The sequence below is a fragment of the Cavia porcellus genome, unplaced genomic scaffold, assembly GCF_034190915.1.
Source record: "Cavia porcellus strain 051 isolate PalLab524CR breed Dunkin Hartley unplaced genomic scaffold, mCavPor4.1 scaffold_18, whole genome shotgun sequence".
NCBI lineage: Eukaryota > Metazoa > Chordata > Mammalia > Rodentia > Caviidae > Cavia > Cavia porcellus.
The window spans coordinates 49,979,327-49,998,697 of NW_026947501.1; the positions used below are offsets into that span (position 1 = coordinate 49,979,327).

Consider the following 19,371-nt stretch of genomic DNA (forward strand, 5'->3'; position numbering starts at 1 on the left):
ACAGCTCTGTGCAGAGGTGGACTCAGTAAAAGAGCAGCCACACAATCCCAGCCCCTATGAAGCTCGTAGTATTACAGGAAGGCCAAAGTCTTGGAGAGCAATCCTTTTGTTTTAAAAAGTACACACATGAAACATGGGAAATAGGAAGAGCACCAAAGTTTGCCTGTAATTAGGGGCAGACTTCACGGAAGAAACACATTTGGAGTTACAAGGGAAGACAAGAGTTGTATTTGCCAGGACAAGAACCAGAGGCAAGAGGTCGATTCCGGAATAAGGAAATGAATTTGAAGGACACAGTGTGAAACCACAAAGTGTTCTGGTAACAAGCATTTGCCTTGCGGCTGCATCAAACCAAGAATTCCAGTACCTGTTTCCTGATGCATAGACTGCTATATTTTATTCCTCATTCAGGACACGCTTGGGTCACTATGGACCTTTTTAAATTAGCTCACTGTTGGATAAAGGGGAAATCCAGCTTCAAGGACACCTCACAGCTGTAGGCCTGAAAGCATCTCACACGCAGATATAGTACGGGGAAAAAAAAAAGATGACAGGGCTTATGGCCCAACACAGAACACAAGGTGTGAGTGGTAACAACCCACTTCCTGTAATTACAGACCCTTGTGTAAGAAGAGAGAGGAGTCAGAAATCAATGCTCTCCACTTCTTTTCCAGCAACAGTCATGTTTTGTGTAGTAAAAATAATGACCAAAATGTGATTCCATAAATCACATGGTTTACTATCAAAGAAAAGTTTTAAATATTTTTTATGTTTATGAGTATGGTACGTAACCATTACATTCACTGTGGGAAATAGGTACATATACACAACTTAATTCTATTTACATCCTTCCCCGACTCCTCCGCAAGGGTAACTTTTTCTTAGGTTCACAATGCTTTAAAGAGAGGGAGAATGGAACAAATCTTCCAGGGAATAACACATCCAGAGGCCAGGTCGTGAACCATTTAGTGGGTGAGCTCCTAAATTACTGGTCCAGCTGCTCAGTCAGGAGAGCAGCGGGCCTTGGAGTCAAGTCTAACTGAAGATAGAGGTGGATCCTTAACACAAGGTTCTCAGGAGAAGGTGGGTTGATCAATTCGCAGGAGTAAGCTGGGCCACACGCTTAGCAGGGTGTGCGCAGCGCCAGGGCTCCGGCCATACTCAGGTTCACAGGATCCCCATGTCCGGCAGTGCGCGTGTGGGGTCCACGGGCCACTACCTTTCTGGGGGCGAGGGGCGAGGAGCTCACTCCAAGCTCTCATGCATGCCGGGTCTGGTAAGACCTGTCATTTTCAAAGGGAAAGGGAAATACACTTTTTTTTTTTTCTTTTTTGCGGTATGGGACTTAAGGTCAAGGCCTTGCACATACTCAGTTTTCTCATTTTGATTTTGAGCCGGGTCTTGACAAGTTGCCCAAGCTGTCTGGCAGGTGGGATCCACAGATGACAGGCATGTGCCAGGGGCCGGGCCTTATTTATTTTATTTATTTTTTGTCTTTTGGAGACAGGATCTCCGCTACGCAGTTCAGACTGGGCTTGAGCTCACTTTGTAGCCCAGGCTGGTCTCCAATTTGATCCTCCTGCCTCAGCCTCCCGAATGGGCTTACTGGGCTTTGGGTTCTTTTCAAAATCTTTTCCTGCGCTCCAGACAAGCATCAATGAACTCGTTCCAAACCTCGCCACTCGCCTCCGTAGAAGCTTCTAGTTTCTTCGATCGTTACTTTTCCAGATCTGGAGGCGCTCGACGTCCTGTGGCCCAAGCCCGGCTCCGGCCTCAGGGCCGCGCGTGGTCTACGCCACCGCAGCAGAACCTGCTTCCCTACTGGGTACCAGAGCCGGTTGCTGCAGAAAGCCCTGGGTACTGGCAGCTTCGCGCCTGTACCTGAGCACTCCGCTGGGCGAGGGGTGTCTGTGTGCGCTGACACCGCCCCTTCATAATCACGTCCCTGCGCGGCCACGCCCCCTACGCCGCCACGCTGCGCCGGGTTTGCGTCGCCGTGGCCCCGCCCCGTCGACCACACTCCTCTCAGGGTTGGCTGCGCGTGGGTACTGCTGGGTGCCTCTGCTCTGCGGCCCCACGCGTTCGCGTCCATGGCGTGGCGGGGCCGCCCCGAGGCCGGCGCGCTGGCGCTGCTCGCCCTGGTCCTGTGCGCGCGCGGGGCTCAGGGCCGGACGCTGCTGTGGCACTCGGCGGTGGTGGGCCTCGAGTACGTCGACCCGCGTACCAACCGCACGGTGCGCAGCGTTTCCGAGAGTGGTCGCTTCGGCGACGGCTCCCCGCGCGAGCCCCGGCGCGGCCTGGTGGGCGTCCTGCGCGCTCCGGGCGGGGACCCCGGGGGCTGCGCGCCGGACATGCGCTTTCTCGCGCCCGCCGCCCTCGCGCCCTGGGTAGCCCTAGTGGCGCGCAGGGACTGCCCGCTGCGGGGCCTGGCGCTGGCGGCGGCGCGCGGGAACGCCTCCGCGCTGGTAGTGTACGGCGAGGAGGAAGAGGAGAAGCGCGGCGAGCACCTGGCCGCCTCGCCGGCCCACGCAGGTGAACGCGGCCGTTGGGCTGGGCTGGAAAGTGGGGGAACCGAGGGAGGCCCCGGAGGAGGGGCGAGGGTCCTCCTGTCTGGGCTGAGCGGGGACCCAGAACTGAGTCGCAAAACTTGAGCTTTGAGTTCTGTGTTTGTTTGCTTGTCAAGCATAGGTTTATAACACTGGCTCCTCTGCCCTTCAGAGTCCTTCAGTTTGGTGGGGGAGCGGCTGGGGGTACCGGGAATCGAACTCATGATCTCGCGCTTGCCAGGCACGCGCTTCTTAAGCCGCTGAGTTACATCCCTTGAGTCGTTCAATATTGAGATAAGTTGGGGTTTTGTTTGTTTAAAGAAACTGTTCATTCTAGAGAAGACCTCTCTGTTCGCTAGGGAACGCATCTATACACTGTCCCTCGGGGCAACAGATTGTATTTTTTGTTCATGTCTTGTTTTACGGAAACACCATCTTTAAAACCGAATTCTTTCTGGGAAAGAGAGATCTTGCCTCTGTTAGGCCTTCTGAGGTCACTTTGGCTGTAGGTATCCCACCATTAACTCCGAGCGAACTTACTGCGATTTTTTTTTTAAATTTCTACTGCTACTAAATCAAATATCCTTTCTGTATTATACCATACAATACTCTTTTGTGTTCTTTTTTGCTTCTTAAATGCAGTTATGACCTCAGCCGCAAAATGAGGGCAGAAAAGTGACTTTGGGTTTGACATTACATGAATGTTCGGATTGGTAACCAGTGGAGAGGTTAGGAAGTGGAGACTTGGGGACAGATTGATGGGGAAGAGCAGAGCAGTGGGCAGGAACGCTAGTAGCCAGGGAGGGTGGGTGGAAGTGAATGGAAGTTGTGCAAGAACTCCTGGATGGAGCCGAGAATGAAGGACCTGAGCCTGTGAGAAGACAGGAGGGCTGGGTCTGGAGCACTTTCAGGGGGGTGCTTGGTGGCACCCGGTGAGGGTGGGAGTGCAGAAAGAAACAGCTGCCAAAACCCGTGGTCCGCAGTCCCGACCCGATGAGCTCATGCCCGCCAGCTTCTGGAGCTCCTTCTCTTCCAGGGACTCGAGGATTTCTCCTACCCACTTCTCTTACCTTTGCCTCAGACATAGGAAAACAGTAATTTAAAAATCTCTTAAACTGAGACAAACACAGAAGTCATTGATTTTTGAGAAGCACCACAAAGCTTGCCCTTGTGGAAGAAACCGTGTTGTTCTTGTCAAAGCTGTATGAACTCTACAGTGATGTGTAGGGCACCCTTATTGTTGTTGTTACCCTGAATAGGGATGGGATCCTTGCTAGGTGAATACTTTTGTGCATCAACATGTCTTGGGCTTCCTGGAACAGCAGGAATCTTAGCTAGGCGGTAGGACTGAGTGGCTCCACTTGGTCACCTCTGGCCTTGACCTTTGGAGATCTGGTTACAGTTGCCAGCCAGACCTAACAGAAGCCCCCTTTTAGGGTGCATTTGGAGTCCCCTGGCTTCTTTGTGTCTGCAGTGGGTTCCTCCTGACATTGCTGACTCTGGTGTGGAAGGGTCCTTGTCTTTCCCATGGCACAGAAGAGCCTAGTGCTGAGAACTGAACCCTGAGCCTGCCCATGCTGAGTGCAGGAGCTTCCCATCCTGCCTCCAAAACACTACTCTTTTCTATCCTTTCTGAAGTTTAAAGTGATATTTCCGTATCTGCAATATGATTGAAAATTTCCTAAGGGAAAAAATTTGGTGTCTTGGTGCATGTTAAAGTTTAAAAATGGTAAGAATAGAGTCTGGTTTTGATTTCCTTGTCTACTTAGGGCCTGAAACTTTTGTTTGTGGGCAGGGCAGGGGACAGAAACCAGCAGTTTTCTGAATGAAAGCATTTGTCACAGAAGCTGCCTCAGCCCTTCCTGCAGCACATTCTTACTGCCTGAGCAGTGTAGAGAAGCCGTCCGGCGTCGGCCTCACTGCTTACGCTCCATTCCTGTCCTGAACATGTCTTCCACATCTACTCTATTTATAGTCTGTACTGCCTTGCTTCAGTCAGGAGTTGATCTTCTCACTGAGAGGTCCTGGGGTCCAGAATTATCAGAGTGATTAATACGTGTATTTGGTGTTGGTGTCTTGGTTTGACAGTAAGATAGTACTTTCTTCTCAGAAAAATAAACCCAGGCAGTGTGTTTAGGTACCTCATAGTGTTGACCTGTAATTGTATCTGTGCAGTAACCTTCCTGGAGGTGGAATTGCTGGTCAGAGAGACACGCGTTCTTACGCGTTCTTAAAAAGTTTTTGGCAGCGCTTATACCCATACCAGAGTATAATAGGTCACAGCCCTCCCCCAAATTGTGCTAGGCTTGGTAGTAATTTGTGCAATCCAGCTACATGGGAAACTGAGGCAGGAAGATCACAAGTTCAAGGCAACTTAGTAAAAACCTGACTCAGTACTATTTTTTTAAAAAAAGAGCTTGCCTAGCATGTGGAAAGGAGGGGGTTCAGTACTTAAAAGAAGCGTGCTGACATGTGCGTATCCTTGTGAATGTAGTGCATTGAACTTTGGTCTATCAGTCTTACAAATATATTTTCGTTTGGACCACAGGTTTTCATGTGTTTCAACTCCATCGAGTAATGAGTGCTACTGGGCACAGGATTTCTCTTTGGAGTGATGAGAATGTTATGAACAAGGTGGTGGTTATACTTGGACAACCTTGCCAGTTTACCTAGAATCTGAATTGTGTCTTTTAGGTAGGTGGTTTTTTGTGGCTGCTGCTTGAGAAGCCTTTTGTGTTTTATTTCCTACAAGTTGACTTCCCCTTTTCTCTTTTTTCTATTCTCTCCTCTTTTTTTTCTTGGCTTTTCTTTGTTTTTTTCGAGGCAGGATCTTGCTATGCGTTTCAGGCTGGCCTTGAACTCACTAGATTTCTGCCTCAGCCTCTTGAATGCTGAGATCACAGGTGTGCGCCACTATACTGTCTCTTTTGTTTTTTAATACCATGTTTGGTTTTACAATCTTAGGAGTAATTTCAAATCTTTCTTTTCTTTCAGTCAGCTATAGAGCAATTTTAATCTCAATAAATTTACTTTGTAAACAGTGGTGTTCTGCTTTCTGGTGTAGTTCTTGGTGATTTATTGTACTTTTTCTAAATGTGATCAGTCTGGTTTTTTCAGTTGTTTTTGAACTAGTTTTAGTAATTGATATTTTCCTTAAAAATTACCTATTTTATCAAAGTTTTCAAATATATGTGGTAGGCCGGGATGTAACTCAGTGGCCTCTGCACAAGGTCCTGAGTTCGATTCCCAGTACCCCAACTTCCCCCCAAATCAAATATATGTGTTGATGAGCATAGTACTGTAAACTTCCTCTTAACTTTATCTTAAGTTCTTTGTGTTGGTACCTTCTTTCCTTCAGGAACAGGAAATATAGTGGTCGTTGTGGTAAGCTACCCAAAAGGACGGGAAATTGTGGATCTGGTCCAAAGAGGCATCCTGGTGAGAATGACCATACAGATTGGAGGCAGTCACATGCAGCTCGCTGACAGTCATCAGCCCTTTGTTTTTGCATTCATCACCGTAATGATTCTGTCCTCAGCCTCACTGGTATTTTACTGTGTGCAGTACTTTCTGTACACTGGCTCGCCACTTGGAAATCAGGTGATTATGGGAAATAGTTGTGCTTTTAAACAGATAGTTCATAAATTCATCCTGTATGCTGCCTTGAAATTATTTTGGATACATTCCTGATTTCATTTAAGTGTTCAAATGAGTTTTGAAAATAACTTTAGTTGGAATGCACGAAATGTTCTGTTGTGTGAGAAATTAGATATTTTTGAGTCTGAGTCACTTTGTACCCTTCATCCTTTTCTAGACAGAGAGGAATGACAAAAAGTGTGAGCCACCTGTGCCTGCCCAGCTGCACCTGACCTGGGGGTGGCGGCAGGGAGGAAGGGCTGGCTGTCTCCTGCCAAGCAGCTGTCAGCCCCTTCCCTGCAGAGCTTTCCTCTGCCCCTGAAAAGGGCCCTTCCTGGCTTGAGGCCTGGGCTGGACACTTTTCTTCAGGGACCTTCATATATCAAGGAGCTGTTAACCCATCCTCACTTGCTCCTTTCTCACTGCTATTTAAACATAGAAGTTGTTTTCTTGGGACAGGGTGCAAATCTCAGTAGTAGAACTGTGTTTAGAATATGGGACTTAAAAGTAAATTTTCCTGAATCTCAGTGAAGTTGCTAAACTTTTAAAATGAATTTTTCTTTATACTTATAATGAATTACTTTTTAAAAACAGTGATTAAACTGGGTGTGGTAGTGAATTCCTATAATCCCAGCATTCAGGAGACTGAGGCAGGAGGATTGCTGCCAGTTTGAGGCCAGCCTGGTCTGCAAAGGGAGTTCAAGGCCAGTCTGAGTTGTGTAGCGAAACCCTGTCTCAAAAAGACAAATAAACATATGATCAAAATTTTTAGTAATAACAATATTTTCTTCCTCAAGAGCCACAGAAAGAAAAGTAAGAAAGTTATTGGCCGGCTTCCACTTTGCACAGTAAAGCATGGAGAAAAGGTAATGTCTCCACAGTGTTCGATGGTATAGACAAGGGGATGTGTTTGTCTCTGCAGGTGCACAGGAGCCAACGTGGGGTGCGTAGGCAGGTTTGAGAGCATGCTGACTTCTGGGTAGGTGCTTTTCTCTGAAGGAAGGCTGGCTGAGACACTGTGTAAAGACCTGCAGGTCAGTGGAGTAGCTACTGGCCACACGGCTGTGTCAGTTCAGTTACATTTTATTTAAAAGGCACTTCCTCCATGGGAGTAGCTCCTAAGTGTCTGTAGTGTTTCTGCAAGGTCAGCATGCACTGATGGGGGTCATTCCCAGAACACCAGGCTAAAGGCTCAGGGAGGGAGGTTTTAAGGGGTTTCAAAGGGTTGGAGTTAGAGGTTACAGAGTTAGAGCACTTGGCTGTTTTTGATTGGTTCTAACAAGATGCATTGTAGTGACCAGCTGTGTATCACAGAGCCCAGCTGTTTCTAGAAAACAAGCAGCTGGAACAGCAACAGAACTGTACCTGGGCAGCTAAGAAACAGAAATGTGGTGGCTGGGGTACATTTTCTGTCCCAGTTCTGATGGCCAGTGTCTAGTGTAAGGTCCTCTTCAGTTGCCTGGTGGTTGCCATCCTACCTTCACACCTCTGACATTGTGCACAGTACTGACGTCTTTCATGCAACAAATGTGCTGAGCAGAGAAAGTAATAAAATTTTAAAAACCACTTCTCATGGCTTAAGATTAGCACCCAATTAACAGATCACCGAGGGCTGTTTGGAAGGGAGTCCCCACCCAGCTGGCATCTGGCCAGTCCTGCACAGTTCAGCATAGCGAAGGTACTTGACAAGTGTGTGCTTTTGTGTTCCTCTTGGAACATATCTCCTCCTCTCCCTCGTAGGACATCAAAGTCCTCAAATAGGAGACTGTATAGATTCACATACATTTGACTTACTTAAGTCTTTGAGCACACTGACATCTTCCCACAAGTATACTCTTGAAAATGTGCTGCTAGGGGCTGTTTTCTTCGAGGTTGTCAAGGTAATAGTATAACAGAAGTGGGGGGTGCTGTCACCCATAGGTTCTGAGAAGTCAGATCTTGTTTTCAGACTGCTTTCTCTGGAACAGACCTTTCCAAAGGGGAAGAAAACCATGAGATTGGGGATGGAGTAAGATATATTATATAATATACCAGCTCCCCATAATGCACACAGTCATACTATACTATAAAATGTGTTAATAAAAATAAAACAAAAAAAGACTGCTTTCTCCTTAGCAACTTTTATTTCTTTTTTATTAATTCATTACATAAAAAATGGTGACTTTCTAATTTTTTCTTTTGTCACTAGTGAGGTATTTGCAGTTAAGTAGCCATTTGTATTTTCTTATTTACAACATACCTCTTTAGCAAGTATAGGTTTCTTTTTAGTGAGTCTAGAAAAGAAGTAGCTTCTTGTCTATATTGTAAATTTTGTTTGAAAAATAATGTATTTTCTTGTAATACAAACAGACATTTGCATCTCTACAGCTTTTAAAGCACAAATACTAAACTTCAGAGCACAAGCTTAGTACTTAAACCCTGTTCATGTCAGTTTAGGCACACAAAGTTTTCCTCCCCATCAGATTCTTCAGGTACCTCTCAAAGAGGAGATGAAATTGTCTGTGTTTTATTTGGAGGTCGTGCCAGGGAGCCACCATTGTTTTATCAGGATTGGTGCACTGTATACCAGGGATACAGTCAGCTCTCTCTGGTTCATTTTCAGGGTGTCGATGTTGATGCTGAGAACTGTGCAGTGTGTATCGAAAATTTTAAGGTCAATGATCTCATCAGAATCCTGCCGTGCAGGTACGGTCTTTTTACCTACTAAGACTTTCACAGTTGCGTGGCAGATTTCAGGATTTAGATATGTGTGGTCTATGTCTTTTATGATGTGAAGATCTTGCTGTCTTGGGATAGAATGTCTCTCACAAGAGCCTTCGGCTTTCACGTCATCTTAAGGCCCTTTAAAATTACCTCGTGAGGACTCAGTGGCAACTGTGATTCATCTTTGTCATAGATGGCCTCTGGGAGGCTTCTGAGGAGCCCTGGGACTCTCATATGCTTGGCCATTCGAGGGGTGCGCTCTTTGTTTGTTTGTTTGTTTTTTGTCTTTTTCGTTTTTATCGGTACTGGGGATCGAACTCACAACTGCCTGCTTGCAAGGCAGGCGCTTATGCCGCTGAGCTAAATCCCCAGCCCGAGGGGTGCGCTCTTTAAAAGATTATTTTGTTGGCAGAACAGTTTTTAGACAAATCTTCCTACTTTTTTTTTTTTTTTTTTTTGTAGCAGGAATCCAATTCAGGACCTTGTGCTTGCCAGGCAGGCGCTGTGCCACTGAACTGTATCCCTAGCCCTAGCTGTACATTTTAACTCTGTTCTATCTCAGTTAAGTTTAACTTAGACTCTGCTTAGAAGCAAAGTCCCAAGCTAGTGTCCTTATGTTGCTGTGAAGGAGACAGGAGCAAGTAATGAGATCACAGAGTAAAAGTTTCCTAAGTCACTGGCTCAACTGCAGGCATTTCTGTGGGGTTGGTGCAGGTGGATCATGTCCTGGAACCAGACACAGGAGCTGCAAAAGTTTTTGCTGGGGGGTGTCTGGGGCAGTTCCTCCTGACCTCAGATCAGTGCTCCGCAGGCTCCATGCCCACGGCTGGGCTGCAGTCTGCCTGCACCCTCAAGCCCAGGCTCATGACAGTGTGTGCTGCCTTTTTCCTTCCTTGGGATTTTAGCTAAGCCCTCATTTGCTCCTGTGCTTTATGTAACACTTCGCCCAAAACCAGTATTTATGTCTGTGTATGTTTTTGTAAAAGTTACTCCTTTGTAGAGGCTGGAGATTTAGCTCAGTGGCATAAGCACCTGCCTTGTAAGCAGGTGGTCGTGAGTTCGATCCCTGGTACTGATAAAAAGAAGAAAAGAAAAAAAAGTTACTCCTTTGAGTTAGTCAGTTGTAGTTTGAGACTAGAAAAGTCAGAAGAAGACAAGATGGACTAGACCAGTGATAGCAAAGCTTTCAGAGCTTTCAACGGTGACAGCCCACGGCGGCACACATGCCAGTTGTTTGCCACCACTGGTCGAGACTGTGATGAAGAACTGTTGTGTTTTTGGAGACAGGGTCTTGACCTGTAGTCCAGCCTGGCCATGACCTCATTACGTGCCTTGAACTCATGGCAGTCCTCTTGCTTCAGCCTCTTGAGGTGCTGGGGTTACAGCCATGCACCACCATGCCCAGCAAGAGCTGTTTATTTTTAACCTAGCTAGTGGATTTCTGTTTAAAGGAAAGACAGTGAAAAACCATAGTAATGGTGAACTGGTTTAGGTACGTGCTGTGTCTGGCACTGTATCCCAGTGCATGTGGCCTTCAGGGCCCGTGGTGTAGCTACAGAGAGGAGGGAGCTGGTCCAGTTGCCCAGCCGAGGTGTCAGCCCATCTCTCTTTGTTCTTAGCACCTGACCTTCACCACTTAGAAGGGACAATTAACCAACTGAGGCAAATCAGCAAAAGAAAAAATACGTGCTTTTTAAAAATTCTGCGAGTGATAGGCGCTCGTTATAGGAAAATGCAGAATTGTATAAAAATGTTTTTGCACCTACCATACAACAATGACGTTAATATTTTGCTGTATTTCCATTTGAGTCATTTTACAGTTACATAAGACTGTTTAGTATTAGTTTATGCCACATTTAATCCAGAAGGCATGAGACACACAAAACTAACATGTAGCCAAAGGTGCAAATAAGCCATGCTGCTTGTGGCTGGCAGGAGAATTTGCTGGAAGTGGGAAGTGGAATAAAATAGACTAGGATGTTGATTTTATGTTGGCTAACATGTAACAAGGGGTGAATTGATAGAATGTCTTATTTTCTTTATGAGATACATAAACATTTATTTTAAAACATTAACACATACTTAATCTTTTTAGGCATATTTTTCATAGCACATGCATTGACCCATGGCTTTTGGATCATCGAACATGTCCAATGTGTAAACTTGATGTCATCAAAGCCCTGGGATATTGGGTTTGTTATGTTTTCATTTATATTCAATCTTTGCCCCAGCTCTGCTGAGTAATTCCATTTTATTGACCAGAGGCAACAGGAACAGATGAGATCTTCCTGATATCCTTGTAGTGTTCTAAATAAGTTGTTCTGTCTAGTAATAGTTTTTAAGATAGTCCAAACTACAAACTGAATTCATGATAGAATAATGTGCTGCGATGTTTCCCGAGAGTTACAGTTGCTTAGAACAGTGCGTTTTGGCACACTGCTCTGCAGGATGTGTGCATGCTCGCCAGTGGGTTGTGCACAGACAAGAATCGTAAAAATGAATGAGACAAAATGTTCACACTTTTTCTGGCTTAAGGTACACACTTTACATAAGAGGAAACCAAAGCCAACATGTTAAAATACCTACCCTCCCGGTTCCTGGGTTTCAAAAATTTAATGCCAGAGAAATTTGTCCACTTTTCAAACACAAGTTTGCTTAACACTGTGGTCCAAGTTCTAACCTACTGCCCCTCTCAAAGAGAAAGGCACAGGGAGAGCAGTAGATTTCTCCAGGGTGTTATATTTTGTGTTATTTTCCGTACTTTCAAAATATCCTCAAGAAATAGTTTTTAACTTTTAAAACCTTTGAAAAAGTCAGTGTCAGATCCCTTTCTCTTGCTGGTACAGTTTTACTTTCTGTTGTTGATGGTTGAGTGGAAAGTGTAGGGGATTTTTCTGTGATGCTCATTTCATGCTCCTTAGGCCCTGACAGCCCTGTAAGCAAGGCACTGGGGTTGCAGAGGATGTGGCCACTAGACAGGCATTACCCCAGGCTGCAGGTATGCTCGGGAGGAGGCATGGCCGGGCTCCGAGCCCTCAGCTCCACTGTGCACTTGTCTCTCCTGTGGGTCCCAGGATGCCCTCACTGTAAGCACACTGGAAGGGGAGGTCAGCATTCAAAAGCTGTCTTGCCACCACCTCTTCATCCTTTCCTGGCCTGAAAATCCATTCGTCTTCCACAATTTCCCTCTTTCTACTTAGTGATGGTTTTTATTATGTTCCCACCAGCTTGAATCACCAGTAGTACATGTGTGACTGTACCACTGGTGATACAGAAGGACCTAATCACTTTTATTAGTCTTTTTACTAATAAGAAAAATAAAAAGCCACACCTGGTGGGACAGTCACACACCTCTGGTGATTCAGGTTGCACAGCAGTGAGACGTAGGGATCTCAGCCCTGTCACTAGCCTGTTAGCCATTGTAGAGTCCTTTGTATGGCGCAGCACGGTCCCTGGTGGCTAAGGGCCCTGCTCCAGAGATGGGTTGGCCCAGTTTAGCCTGTCAGTGATGGGACTCGGGAAGCGTGGTGGATCGTTTTCCTGGCCAGCCTTAGAGTGCTCTTTTTCACCAGGCACTCGTTAAAGCTCCTGCTTTCTTCATTAGTCAGTGATTTCTGACCTCCTTCATTTCTCAGCATTTATGTAAAGGAATTTCACCTGTCCTAGCTCATGGATTTCATCCTCAGTTTCCTTTCAGGAGTTACAGCTCCATGTATGCTTCATGTATTGAAAATCCAGTCTTCACTTTATGTGAGGTTAAGTTGGTTTCTTAGAACATTAATTTCAGAATGCTAGAGCATGTGTTCCCAGAATGCTTTGGTGTGTTTTTTAAAGAAGTCAAACCGGGCCTGATGGAACAGGCCTGTAATCTCAGCACATGGGAGGCTGAGGCAGGAGGATCCTTTCAAGTTAAGAGACTAGCCTGGACTAAAAAGTGAGCTCAAGGCCATCCTGAATTGCGTAGCAAGGCCCTGCTTCAAAAAGACCAAAAAAAAAAAAAAAAAAAAAATCAGTAATAACCTTTGAGGCTAAGGAATTTGCTCCTCCTGTAATTGCTCCATCTTAGACTATAGGCCCCTCCTGGAGTGACCATACTCGATGGCCTTGACAGGCCAGCTCCCCTTTCCTCACACCCCTGTGACAGCACTGGCCCTCTCAGCGCTCTGGTGATCCTTTCTCTGCACTTCTGACCAGCTCAGTGCGTGCTTCTCCCATGTGCGTTTATGTGCGGTGCTGATGAGAGCACTGCCTTGGGTGCATGAGACCTGAACCAGACCAGCCACAGCCCCGTGCCCAGGGACTCCTGGGGACTTCACTCCTGGGACTGGTGGGGAGGACCAGGCGTGGCAAGCGTAACACATGGGAGGTCCTTCTGCTGCCAGGGTGCTTGAGAGGATGGAGGGATGTGGGTGGTGCCACTGTTGGGGATACAGCCTAGCCCAGACCCTGGGTATGGCAGGTCGCATTTCTGAGACCAGAGCATTCCTGTCCCCTCCCCAAGAGGCAGGAGAGTAGGAAAGCTACCCTTTCTGTCAGGAAGTAACTTAAAAGGTAACAGTGCTGGTATCAGGGGAGGGTGCTGGCTTTCACAAAGGGAAGAGAGAGGTTAGCTGCTGCTTGCTAAGAAGGGGTGCGGGCCATGTGCTGTGAATTATTAACAAAACAGTAGGCAGACTGCAACCCTGTCTCTTGGCAAAAGCAGCTTCTTCTGTTTCACTTCTGCAGGGAGAGCCTGAGAGCGCACAGGAGCTGTCTGCTGCAGAATCTGTACCCGGAAGTGTTTCTGCAGAGACTCTGAGTGGGGTGCTCCTGGAGGAAGACACAAGCGTCAGTAGCCACCTGCTGTCACCTTCATTGTCCTCATCAATGTCCCCCAGTGAACCTGGGCCTCAGTGCTCCACCAGGTGTGCCGAGGACACAGGGGAGGACATGCAGTTGCTAGGTAAGAGGCTAGAGGGGCTTTCTAAGCCTGGTGTCTTTAAGAAGCTCCTAAATGCAGAAAGCCATAAACAAAAATGAAAGCCCCAGTCTGACATCCGGAGGTAGCACTGCAAACTTCTGATAAATAACTTTGCAGGTCTTCTTCCCTGTTTAAGGGTGGGTGCATATGACTCCTGAGCTGTTGTGTAGCCTGCTTTCTTTACTTCCTGTAGAACACTATAAGTGAAAAGATGCAGTGTTACAGCTGCCTAGAATCACAGTGTACCTCGCTTCAGGAGTTTAATTCTTTCCAGTTCTGTTCTCAAGCCCAACTGGACAAGAACAGAGTCCTCCATAAGGTCAGCATTAAACCTGACCATTAAATTTGGTTCAGTTTGGGGCCAGAATCATGAAAGCAAGTTCATGAATGGAAATGCCACCAAACATTTTAGATTTTGGCTTTTTGTTGTTGGTTTGCTTTGCTTTAGGGTTTTCAGATAGGCTCTTGATGTGTAGTCCAGGCAGGCCTCGGACTCACTTGAACTGGTAATTTTCCTGCCTCAGCCTCCCACATGCTGGGATTACACACCACACCTAGCAATTTTATGTAATTTCTTTAAACGGTTTCTTTGTATAGGGGCACACACCTGTAATCCCAGCACTAAGGAGGCTCAGGCAGGAAGATAGCTCCAAATTCGAGGCCAGCATAAGATACTAAGTTCAAGGCCAGCATGAGCTGCGTAACAAGACCCTGTCTCAAATTTAAAAAGTGAACTATTAATAAAAGTGCTTATCGTAATTCTTTGAAACACATTGTACATTATTACTTACTTAATTGTATCTTTCTGGTAGATTGCAGTGAATTCTTGTTTTTGGTCATGGATGTCACTTTTTTCATTTTTTAAATTCTTGTATAAATTGTTTTATCCATAGCTGCTGCATTTTTTCCCTTGGTTTTTCTGTGGCAGTGCGGGTTTTTCACATTAATTCTTAAAGCTCTTCACATGTTAGCAACATTAAGCCCTGCCCTCATTTCTATCCACTTGATGCCAAGGATTGTCCCACAGGCTCTGCTTGTGCTCAGCACCGTGCATTGTAGTCACCCCCCGTTTATGTGTCCTTTCACTTCTGTTACATTTTCCAGATAGAAACTTGTAATTTTTGCCAGGTGCAATGGCACACACCTGTAATCCCTGCTCTTGGGAGGCCGAGGCAGGAGAGGTGCTGCAAGCCCAAGATCAGCCTGGGCTACCAAGTGAGTTCAGGGCCATTGAACTGCAGAGCAAAACCATGTCTTACAAAGACCAAAAAAAAAAAAAGACTCAGTCATGCCCTTCAGAAGCTCCTTTTCAGTTCCTCGCTGTCCCATCCTCCCCTGTCACCTATACAGCCTTGCGGGTTGCTCTGGTCTCTCTGAGATGCTGTCTTAGAGCTAACATCATGGAGTCTGAGGTAGTGGGCACAAATGGAGAAGGTGGCTAAGGCAGCTAGCCGCACAGCACAGCAGAATGCAGAGCGCTCTCCTGAGTATCTTTGCAGTATGTGACCAAAAGTAGAGATATTTTGCTGCCTGGTAACTGTCCAACTGAAAGGCAGGCTCGTGGCATGTACCTGTCACTGCATCTGGCACTCTGAGTCTCCTGACTCTGCACAAAGTAACCATGCAGGGTAAATGTTGTGCATGGATTCAGGACATTGAGGCAGCCACAACAGGCAGCTAGAGACACTCAGGAAAGAGCGCTTCCAGAACTGTTGCAGAATGTGGCAAGAGACCTGGGATCAGTGTGTTTGAAATCTGGAGGGTATTTGCAGGGGGATGAGCAGCAATGTATCTCTCTCTGTAACAAATTTCAAGCAGTCTCTGTGTTTTAGTCACATATCATGTATTAGTTCCACTTGTAACAACCTTTACAGTCAAAGGGAGGATAGATGAAGTTTGATGTATGTTAGAGAAAAAATAACCAATTTTGGTTAGTTTTTAAGCAAAGTCAGTGTAGTGGGACCTTGGTTTACCAGCTGAAATCATTCCACAATTCTAAAAAGGATGGCATTGGTTATTTGTCACTCAATGCAGAAACAGAATTCTGCAGATGTTTCTGTTTGCAACAAGAGCCTGTGTGGACCGAGGCCCCACTGTGTGCGGCGTTCCTTAACCATGGTCCCCAGTCCTTTCACTTGTGCTTGCCGTTAGGTCAGACGGAGCCCCTGTACATACCAAGTTTTGTTTTTTATGATGTGGAATTGTCCTTCAATTCTACTAGTGGCTGGCTCTTTATTGGAAAAATACATGTTCACCGAAGAAAGTATAATTCAGAACCTACAGAGAATGTTATCATCCTAGGAGATCTGTCTGTCCAGTTCGCTCAGTCAGTTTGTGTACAATTTTGATTCCAGCTCCTCCTGTCATAGTAAGATTCTTGAGTAGCTTTGCTGAAATAAGCTGAAAAACCAGATTCTATATGAGTAGCTACTGAAATAGGAAATTTGCTGGGTTTGGGTATCCATGTTAGCTAATAGCCTCACGGTCAGTTGCCGTAGTTTAAGGTCTGCCTTTTGTGGTCAGTGCAGATAGTGTGCGCCCCTGGGGCGGGGGATTTCACTCCTTATCCTTGAGGAGAGACTAGGGAAATCCATCCGCGATAAGGCCCTTCAGCCTGCTGGGTGTTGGGGAGAGCCCAGGAACTTGTTCATGATCATTTCCCCAGTGTGATTTCTGTATTGGCAGCCGTGGAAACAGCTTCCCATAACTAACTGTTGCCAGGTTCTTTGCTGAAACTTTGAAGATGGTAAGATGCCAGGACCCTGAGGGATGCAGGTGAAGCATGTGATAAGTCCAAGCTCTGGTTTAGTTGTTGGTGGCAGTAACCACTTTCCAGCTTGCTCACTCCATGTGGAGCTGTCATGTTTATCTCTGAAACCCGCAGGTGACTGCAAAGCAGACGGCATGTGAGTGACACCAAAGCCCGTGGCTCCCATCTCCCCGCAGAGACCCACGGCTGCAGGGGCACAAGTGCGGGGCAGCACCGCAGGTAATGGTATCTCACTTGCTGGCTCCTGCAAGCTTGCTCCCTGTGCCTGCTGAGGAATGATGACACAAAAGGCCGAATTGCAGTGTCCCCGTCTACAGTTTGCTCTCTGTGGGCTCACGGTGACAAAACTTCCTGAAGCGAAACAGCGCTCTGACCTCAGCAGTGCCAGGCGGAAGGGTAGTAAACACCTGGCCAAAGGCTGGTAGAGCCTCGGCAGACATGTGCACGTGTGGGTGGAACACCAAGGGTGACCGCCTGGCGAGCTGGCCTGAGCCGCCAGCAGTGAGTGCTGACCACATGGAGGTGTGACCGCACCAGGGATGAGGTTAACTCAGGGTGCGCATCGCTCACTCGACCCTGAATAATTACACTTAGTCCAAAGCGATTTCTGCAGGCTCCTCGGCGATTTCCAGACACAGGGTGTTGGCTTAAAGCAGAGCTAGGGTTGGGGTGGGGGTCTGCTCTGACACAGCTGCTAATTACAGAAGCCACCCATGCCTTTTCCAACCACTAGTGTAAGGCCTTACACGTCTCAGCATTGTTTTCCGAACACTGGTCCCTGCACTACTGGTTAGGAAAGTGGAATGTCTCAGGGTCAGCTGTGCAGGCAGATACGCCCTCTCCCTGTGCACCAAAGTGTAAAATAGCTGTGATTTGAAAACCCTGTCAGGCATGGTGTGTGTCTCTGTCATCTCGGCACTTAGGAGGCAGAGGCCTGCCTAAACTACACAGCGAGACCCTGTCTCAGAAAGCCAAAAAGGAAAAAAACCCGTTTGTGCTGTGTTCATCTAAAATGTGAGGAGAAAGTTGATCTTTTTGATGAGTCGGGGGCTAGTGAGAAAGCAGGACCTCCCGTTGGCTGACAGGTACTGGATCCCAAGGTGACATGGGTGTTTTTGATCACCTGAGCCACATTTCTGATATGAACAGTGATGATTATGTAACAGCAAACAACCAGCTGTAACACAAAATCAGCATTTTAGTAAGTAGAGATGACTAGAGATTTAGTATGTAAAAAGCTAATTTTCATTAATTTTCCAGATACCCTATGTTCTTAAAGGAGTCATTTAAAATATATAATAGCAGCCAGGTATGGTGGCACATGCCTGTAGTCCCAGCACTTGGGAGGCTGAGGCAGGAAGATATCCTTGCAAGTTTGAGACCAGTGTGACTACAAAGTGAGCTCAAGGCCAGCCTGAACTGCATGGTGAGACCCTGTCTCAAAAAAGCAAACAATTAAAAAATTAAATATGTAACAGTGTACTACTGAGAGCCAGCTGTGAATGAGTATGTGCTAAGCAAATTGAGTGCTGTGACTTTTGTAAAGCTATTCACATGAATAAATACTTCCGATGAAAATTACTGGAGTGGTTCTGTACAGGATTCCAGACTTTTCTTTAGAAATAACTTCTCTTTCTGTGCTGTTATTTATTGTTGTCCTTTTTCTTCAACAGGTGGCTTGAAGATACTAAAGTTGGAAGTTGGAACTAAAAAATGCCAAGAATTCAAGGTGTTTTATTTAATGAGTTGTCAGGCTCATGACGTGAATGTCAGGGTTAGTTCCATTTCAGGTGAATGAATGTCTTTTCTGAGACATCTCATGTTGCTGAGGCTGGTTTTCAGCTTCTGAATTCAAGGGACTCCTCTGCCTTAGCGTGCTGAGTAGCTGGGACCACAGATGGAGGCCAGTCACGATCAGCATCTACTCACGAGGCTGAGGCAGAGGACACAAGTTCAAGTCCAGCCTGGACAACTAGTGAGACCCTGCCTAGAAATTGAAAGACTGGGGGACAAAGCTCAGTGATACTGTTTGTCTGGCATGTGTGGGTCCTTGGATTTAGTCTCCAACACTGCACCCTAAAATAAAAACCTCTCCTTCTGGTGGTGTAGACCTGTTTCATTTCTTATAAAATGTGCTAGAGTATTCCTCTATTTACTGTTCTTTCTAAGGAGTCTTTTCCAGTTGAACACCGTATTTCTTTCTTCCTAAATTTGCAGTTTGAGAATTCACCCAAAATTTATGATCCCCAAACCCCACCTGCAGCCCTATTACAGATGCAGGCAGCAGTGAGAAACTCGTACTGAGCACTTGGTCTGCAGGTGTCTGGCAGTAATGGTGATAAAGATGGGCCTGAGTCTGAGCACAGGGACATGCTTCTTGGCAACCGCTCCCTGGTCCCCAGAGTGCCACGCTCAGTGCCTTTGCACTTGGCACCTCACTGTGAAAGTGGCCCCTGGGCACCATTCTGCACAGCCAGGCTCTGTGTGCCCTGGGCAGGCAGGAGCCGCAGTTCCAAGTTGTATTTTGCTTCAGAATCCATGAAGCATAGAACCTAACACAAAGCTATTTTCAGCAATGGCTGTCGGCAAAATTCCCATTCTCCAGCAATGTTTCTAGTGAACTGGAGTAGCATCCCTTACACTGCCCTCCTGTACATCCGAGGTGACACTTCCAGGCATTAAGCTTCCAGGCTCTCCTCTTGGTGGCTTACAGGCCTTCCTGTGTGTATCCCCCTGTCGATGTCGCTCCCGGCCGG

General features: G+C 46.6%; 1 protein-coding gene and 1 non-coding gene across 3 annotated transcripts; both read left to right on the top strand.

Annotated features, from left to right (window-relative positions):
• The first annotated feature begins 2,005 nt into the window (after positions 1-2,005).
• Rnf149 (ring finger protein 149) lies at positions 2,006-18,723 on the top strand. Of its 2 annotated transcripts, XM_003471723.4 has the most exons (8): positions 2,008-2,532; positions 5,905-6,146; positions 6,980-7,048; positions 8,785-8,867; positions 10,981-11,077; positions 13,611-13,827; positions 16,730-16,834; positions 18,289-18,723. In XM_003471723.4, the coding sequence occupies exons 1-7, from the start codon at positions 2,091-2,093 to the stop codon at positions 16,753-16,755; spliced, it is 1,176 nt and encodes a 391-aa protein (XP_003471771.3). In that variant the 5' UTR covers positions 2,008-2,090; the 3' UTR covers positions 16,756-16,834; positions 18,289-18,723. The 2 variants fall into 2 exon arrangements, with proteins under 2 accessions (XP_063085897.1, XP_003471771.3); XM_063229827.1 differs by lacking the exon at positions 16,730-16,834 and having other exon boundaries at positions 2,006-2,532.
• On the top strand, positions 16,883-16,995 carry LOC111757356 (small nucleolar RNA SNORD89). Its single transcript, XR_002791726.1, has one exon. It is a non-coding gene; the product is annotated as a small nucleolar RNA SNORD89 (small nucleolar RNA).
• Positions 18,724-19,371: the final 648 nt, after the last annotated feature.

Excerpts from the sequence above, each read along its gene's own strand:
- Rnf149 (XM_063229827.1), top strand. The coding sequence starts at position 2,091 with ATGGCGTGGCGGGGCCGCCCCGAGGCCGGCGCGCTGGCGCTGCTCGCC. Across the intron at positions 6,147-6,979 it reads GCTCGCCACTTGGAAATCAG|AGCCACAGAAAGAAAAGTAA; the intron begins GTGATTATGGGA and ends TTCTTCCTCAAG. Across the intron at positions 13,828-18,288 it reads GGAGGACATGCAGTTGCTAG|GTGGCTTGAAGATACTAAAG; the intron begins GTAAGAGGCTAG and ends TTTCTTCAACAG.